Genomic DNA, 6,834 nt, shown 5'->3' with positions numbered 1-6,834 from the left:
TATTCAAATACATGTTTAAATAAATTCATTGAATAAAAAAAATTAAATAAAATTAAATTGAATCAAATCATAAAAAATTAATTCATCAATTAATAAAATAAATAAAATTAAAATCAATTGAAATCATTTGAATCAAATATTATTATTCATTGATATTCATTGAATCCATTAAGATGTATCATTGTACTCACCTGTATGAAGAATGTATTTTGCTGGTAATTTAAATCCAGGTGAAATCTTTGTACATCCAGTATCACATCCATTAAGAAGAGCATTGTATTTTCTCAAGATACCACCAGCAGCTCTATGAATGGCTATGTGATCATCAAGCAGATGATGATACAAGTGTAGTAGTAGTGATAGGATCACGTCAGATGATGACATGGTATTGTGTGAATCAGTAATATCAATAATAGATATATATATATACAAATATGTACAAATATATACAAATATATATAAAACAATAGTACTATTACCATTATTATAACACTTGTACTTACCTCCATCAATACCACCTCCACCCAACAAGGATTCATTGGCAGCATTCACCACAGCATCAATTTCCAATTGAGAGACATCACCTCTAAAAAAAGAAATCTTCTTATTAATTGCTTCATTATAGTCATAATAACCCTTCTTGATGGCATCATGTTCAGGATTGAATTGAGATAATATTGGATATTCTCTATTTCTGAGATAGGAAGAGAATACTTTTTTTAATACCTTCAATCGATGGTTGTTCAAGTCGATTCTTTTCAGCATACGATGGATATAACTCTAATTGATCCAAAGTGACAAAATCATTGCCACATGCATAGAGAGATCTCTTTTCTTGAAGTGTGGAGGGTTCAGTCCAACCCACGAGTGAAGGTGAAATTGGAAGAGGAGGAGTGTTGTTATGATTGTTATTAGAAGAAGAAGAGGTGGTGGTGGTACGAGTGGTGGTGGTCAGAGTGGTGGTGGATAAAGATTCATCCACTTGAGAATCTTGCATCGCATCCTCACTCACCACTGCTGCTGCTGCTGATGATGATGGAGGTGAGGATACTTGGGAGTCTTCCATAATGTGATGATGATGATCATTGGTGTTGTTTGTTGTTGGAATCATTTTTTTTTTGTTGTTGTTGTTGTTGGTGTTGGTGTGGTTGGTGTTGTTGGTGGTGATTGGAACCCTATTGCGCGTGACGGTTCCGATCACCAACTCGTAGGTGGACTACAACTCCACCTACCAAAGAAACCCAAGGCACATGTTCCTTCACACAACAACAACACCACCACCTCTCTTCAAAAAATCTAATTAGTTTATTGTTAGCACCATTGGTGCTGGTAAAACTATTAAACGCACGTTCATGCGGTTGTCTTTGGCTTGAATTGTCTTGAAATTGGTTTCAATTCTGTGGAGCATATAAATCTTGTTGAGGTTAGTCGATTCAATTCATTGATGTCATTAAGCTTGTATTCAACAATTAGGTATGAGTAGGTATCTTTTACCTTTTTCTTAATACTGAGTCTCTCTTTTTCGAATTTGATGGTTGTGTTCTTGCATAGTGTTTTAATAGCTTTGATAATTGCGAGTTCACTTGTTGATTCAGGGAGTATACAATTTGCTATATGCGTTTCTTGCTTTCTTTTGATAATTTCAAATCCTTGTTCAATCAATTCAGTGTTGGGATTCTTGGAATCAAAGTTAATTTTAAGTTTGTACAAGGTTTCTTGTGGATTGAATGTTAGGCACATTTGTTCAATTCTACATTTCTTTTGATTGATTGAGTACTTGATGAGAGTTTGGATGTTCGAAATTGATTTTTCTTTGGCTATTAATGTTGTTGGAGATGATGTAAAAATCATTGGTGAGGCGAAATATTTTGTTTGTGTTTTTTCTGTCATGACACGGCTGGTGAATGAAGTTTCTTTAGTATTTGTTGTTGAGTTTCGGCATTTTGAATGACTAAATTGAGAGTGTTGGTCTTGCTGTCTGGGATGTACCAGTGTTGAATAACTGATTCAAATCTTTTTAGAATAAATTTAACAAATGAGGATGAGATATTGCTGTCCGAGTAGATTGAGATTGAATTAGTTTTGTTTTTGGGTTGACCAGTATGTTCAATTTTGAGTTGAGGAGTTTCTAAATGTTTAGTTTCCTGTTTTGGTTGTTGGGTTGGTTCAGGTTTTGGTTGAGGGTGAATTTTTCGTGCTTTATTTTGAGCTTGAGAAATTTTAATTGTTGATTGTTCAGGTTTTGGTTGAGTTGGTTTTGTAACTTCAATTAATTGCTGTACTGTTTGTGTGAGCGTCTTAACAGCATCTTGCAGTTCTTTGTTGTTGTTGTTGTTGTTCTAAGTGATTTATGAGTTCTTTGATGACGAATCGAAAAAAATGACTCAACAACAAACCATCAAAGAACTCATAAATCACTGATGTAATGCTGTGACAAGAGAGGATCGCAACCATGATCCGGTTTCCGAAGGTGAATAATAAATTTTTGGGTTCAATTTTTTTCGATTCGTCATTAAAAAAAAATGTTCTCGAGGCGTGCAGTCGCTGTTGTTGTTGTGCGAAGGAACATCACTGTGTTGTCATCATCCATTCGATGTTCGACAAGTACGACTACTACTACTACTACTACTACTTGGGTGAATTCCAATTATCGGAAAGATTCATCATCGATAACGTCATCAACCAACAAGATTCACTATCATTCATCATCCTTTCAATCCTCATCATCATCACCACCACTCTCTACTATTAATATATTATATTTTGCAATGAGATTTCCAGAATTATCTGCCACAGCAAGTTCAGTTCGAATTTATCAACTATTAGAATCATTCAAACAATTACCTTATTATTTAAATCACACCACTCGAGATTTAATACATGAATTTAATCACAAAAGGATGAATCATTCTTGTCATTCCGATATGAAGAGTGAAACAAATTCTTGTCATTTCAATGATGATCATGTGAACAATAAGAATCCTATTGAACTCAATAATACCACCACAACCAATACTACTGCTACTACCAATACTACTACCAATACTAACAACAACAACCATAATAATAATAGTATAGCTACTATTACTACTACTTCTAACACAACTACTCTCAATGTCACATTCATTACACCTCAATCCATTCATTCTCTTCATGCTCAACAATTTTATAATGATTTTAAAGATCAATTTACATCCTTTCAATTAAAAACTATAGAAAGTAATGATTTGACAAGTATGGATGAATTTTTAAAAGAATATTCAAGTATACTTCCCCATAAAAGTACATTAAATTTATGTATTTTTGATACCATGATTAGTGAAGAAATTTATAGTTTTAGAGTTCGAGAAGTATTAGAGGGTTCTTTTTATCATCACCATAATTACAATCACCACAACAATTACAGCAACCATCACCATGACCATCATCACAGTACAACTCTATTCATTACTGATACACAAGATTTGAGAAGTGTGAGAAATTTTAGAATGGAACAATTAAATCAACAACAACAACAACATGATGCATCATTTTTTGTTTCAATGGATCTACCCAATGCTACCAATGAATTACTATTAAGAGAATTATCATCCATCTATCGAAGTGATTTGTCACTCATTGTGAGTCGAGATGAATTGAATTATTTAATTCATTTTTATGGAATTCCAAAACAAAAGTTAGGAATGGCATCTTTTTTTTATTCATTCAATCAGAAACAAATGACATCATCATCTCCAGAAGAAATGTCTTCTACCTCTCATCCATCATATTCCTCCTCTTCTTTTACTTCTTCATCACATTCTTCTTCTTTTACTTCTTCATCACAATATTCTTCTTCCTTTCATTCACGTCATCATTTCATGACAATTGGAAATGGTCATCATCCTCCAAATAAGGATTCCATTTATTACATGAGACATTATGTATGGCCATTCATACATTCAAAATTACCAAATGCTGAATTTCATATCTATGGAGCTTATTTATCAAATCAATCACAACTCTCTTCCAAATCATTGAATTTTTATGTGAAAGGAAAAATGAAGGACTTGAATGAAATGTCTAAATATAGAGTGAATTTGGCCATGTTGAGAGCTGGTGCTGGAATTAAGGTAAGTGTGTTGAATATGTTGATGAGGGTGTTGAATGTATTGTTGTGAATGTGTGTTCATTCTTACTTGTACGGTTCATGAATATTTTCTAATATTTTAGGGTAAAATTGCAGATGGATGGATGTATGGATTACCATGTGTGTCCACACTCATTGGATATGAAGGAATGAATTTGGAGAGTGGTATTTGTGGTGATAAGGGTGGTGGTGGTGGTGGTGTGTATGGTTGTTCAAGTGGTGATAAGGGTGGTGGTGATAATGATAAGGGTGGTGGTGACAGGACTGATAGCAGCACTACTACTCATACTCCTCCATCTTCATTCCTATGGGGTGGTCTTATTGCACATTCCATGGATGAATTTGTATCACATGCTCACTCTCTTTACACCAATGAAGAATTGTGGATTCAAACATCAAGACAAGGATTTCATTTACTCTCACAATTATTCTCTCAAGAGTTGAATACTCATCATTTATTATTAGATATTAAGAGAGTGTATGAATTGAAGATTTTAAATAAGAAGAATAGTTATAATAGTAGTAGTAGTAGTTGTAGTAGTTGTAGTAGTTGTAGTGGTAATAATAGTAGTAGTAATGGTACTTATAGTAATGGTTGTGATGTGAATGGTCATTTTAATACTGTACTACCACTGGCCAAGATGAGAGGAGATCACTCTTACTATTCTGCACCCTATAATTATGTTCAACACATCTTGGCATTGAATCAATATCGAACAAGTCATTACATGGCTAAATATATTCATGAAAAGAATAAGAAAAAGAATGATGAATAAGGTGTGTGTGCGAGTGTGTGTGCGAGTGTGTGTGTGCGCATGTTGGAAGGAGTCTATTCTTACGACGAGAAGCATTGCAATGCGCGTGAGAAGAAATATAAGCATCATTCAATACCCTATGAGATCTCAAGTGTTCATTCAAACTAAGAGAATATCACCTATGATAATAATGATTCTCCAAATTTGCACTATTTGACAATCATTAAAGAAAGATGTGTGTTCATTCACAAAACACGTGTTGAGGCACAACGCTGGTTCGTCATCTTTGGAACTTTTGAAATGAATATTTAAAAAACAATTCAAAAAAAATGCGACGCTTATCGACCACAACTCCACCACCAATGGTTCCATTCATGGAAGAAAATCATCATTCATCTGTTTCGGATCCTCACGATACAACCACATTAACCACTACAACCACATCAATACTTAATAATACAGAAATATCAGCAGAGGATGATCCAATCATTTCGGATTATGTTTCCGAGGATGAAGAAGAAAACATTGGACCAACCACCTCTCATGATGATGTAATAACCACCAATCCTACGAACAATACATCTTCTCAAAATATATCCAATCCTAACACATTATCCACCAACATGACTTTATCATCATCACCTGAAACCACAGAATCATCATCCTCACTTCCACCACAATCATCAACCAATGTACAGTCCAATTCCAATCCAAATACTCATTCAGATGTAGATTCCATGTGGTCATGTAATATTTGTTTTGATACAGCCAATGAACCAGTGATTACTCAATGTGGTCATTTGTATTGTTGGTCATGTCTTTATAGATGGATGCAAAGTCATTCTACTCAAAATTTACAATGTCCTGTTTGCAAAGCAGGTATTCAACAAGATAAAATAATTCCAATTTATGGAAGAGGAAGTAGTCATTCGAATCGAAATGTGGATTCTACATCTACAGATAATCACTCCACTCATAATGGTATTCCTTCAAGACCTCGTGCACAATATACAGATTCTAGAACAACACCAAATCCAAATTATAATCCATTTCATAATATGGGAAATTTATTTGGAGGAGGTAATTTCTTTGGAATGGGAGGAGGATTTGGAGGTGCTGTTGGTGGAGGAGGTATTCATGCAAGTAGTAGTAGTAGTAGTATTGGCACTGGAGCATCAACATTCTTATTTGCAGATGCATTTCGATTCTTTCCATTTTTTGATATTCAATACAGTGGTGGTGGTGGTGGTCAGAGTGATGGTGGTTTAGGAATGACAACCACTTCCAATTCGACTCGTTTACATCCACCTCCTTCTGAACAAGAAGAATTTCAGGGCTTTGTTCGACGATTGGCATTCTTTTTGGATTTTTATTGCTGTTCTACATTATATTTGTGTAGGAACATGTGAACTCGAATCACTCGTTGCATCTCATTATTACTCAAATGGGAGAGTTAAACTGAATTCTATATGTGTGTGTACATGAGAGAGAACATGTGTTGCAACAAAACTCTAAAATTCTCACCATATTATTCATATTTTGTAAAATCCACTGAATTTAATTCTAAAAAATCATCACTTTCACCACAGAATATTCTTACTTGTACATTATCGTTTGTTAACAATCCATGATCCATCCATGTGATCATGTCATTGGTTGAGAATGGTCCATGAATTTCGTTGGTATCTTTGACTCGATATTCCCATTTCACTCTTTTTTGAAACGATTCTCTTTTTTTATCATAAATATCATAAACGTTGTAATGAGTAATTAAAATATTTGCTATTTTGATTAATTCATTGTATACTTTTGAAGGATCTTGATCAGTACCACTCGAGTGACAAGTCATTGATTTTTTCAATCGTTGTAATGCCTTAGAAATTGTTTCTTTTCGATCCATGAGATGATCAACAATATATTGATGGCATTCAGAGAGTGATAATGGAGGAG

The 6,834-nt window shown here is 34.1% G+C and overlaps 5 protein-coding genes across 6 annotated transcripts in view; 2 read left to right on the top strand and 3 right to left on the bottom strand.

Moving 5' to 3' along the window:
• The window catches only part of FDP41_007029 (uncharacterized protein), a gene marked incomplete at both ends in the record, with an annotated part of 1,895 nt that extends 784 nt beyond the window's left edge, over positions 1-1,111 (bottom strand). Inside the window, 3 exons of one of the 2 annotated variants that reach the window (XM_044710728.1) lie at positions 192-314; positions 504-694; positions 768-1,111. In XM_044710728.1, the coding sequence (XP_044558657.1) occupies positions 192-314; positions 504-694; positions 768-1,111 (658 nt within the window). Of the gene's footprint in view, positions 1-168; positions 315-503; positions 695-767 lie in introns of those variants that run through there. The other variant, XM_044710729.1, reaches the window with a different exon arrangement.
• A 239-nt stretch (positions 1,112-1,350) lies between these two features.
• FDP41_007028 (uncharacterized protein) lies at positions 1,351-1,851 on the bottom strand (the record flags this gene model as incomplete). Its single annotated transcript, XM_044710727.1, has 1 exon — positions 1,351-1,851. One exon carries the CDS (start codon positions 1,849-1,851, stop codon positions 1,351-1,353), a length of 501 nt encoding a protein of 166 aa, XP_044558656.1.
• A 671-nt stretch (positions 1,852-2,522) lies between these two features.
• On the top strand, positions 2,523-4,905 carry FDP41_007027 (uncharacterized protein; the record flags this gene model as incomplete). Its single annotated transcript, XM_044710726.1, has 2 exons — positions 2,523-4,112; positions 4,213-4,905. The coding sequence occupies 2 exons, from the start codon at positions 2,523-2,525 to the stop codon at positions 4,903-4,905; spliced, it is 2,283 nt and encodes a 760-aa protein (XP_044558655.1).
• A 308-nt stretch (positions 4,906-5,213) lies between these two features.
• FDP41_007026 (uncharacterized protein) lies at positions 5,214-6,293 on the top strand (the record flags this gene model as incomplete). Its single annotated transcript, XM_044710725.1, has 1 exon — positions 5,214-6,293. The coding sequence occupies one exon, from the start codon at positions 5,214-5,216 to the stop codon at positions 6,291-6,293; it is 1,080 nt and encodes a 359-aa protein (XP_044558654.1).
• A 119-nt stretch (positions 6,294-6,412) lies between these two features.
• FDP41_007025 (uncharacterized protein) lies at positions 6,413-6,784 on the bottom strand (the record flags this gene model as incomplete). The annotated part of the gene is made up of 1 exon (XM_044710724.1): positions 6,413-6,784. One exon carries the CDS (start codon positions 6,782-6,784, stop codon positions 6,413-6,415), a length of 372 nt encoding a protein of 123 aa, XP_044558653.1.
• Positions 6,785-6,834: the final 50 nt, after the last annotated feature.

The sequence above is a fragment of the Naegleria fowleri genome (assembly GCF_008403515.1).
Source record: "Naegleria fowleri strain ATCC 30894 chromosome Unknown tig57, whole genome shotgun sequence".
Lineage (NCBI taxonomy): Eukaryota > Heterolobosea > Eutetramitea > Acrasida > Naegleriidae > Naegleria > Naegleria fowleri.
The sequence above is the reverse complement of the archived record's forward strand: the minus strand, read 5'-3'. Positions and strand labels throughout refer to the sequence as shown.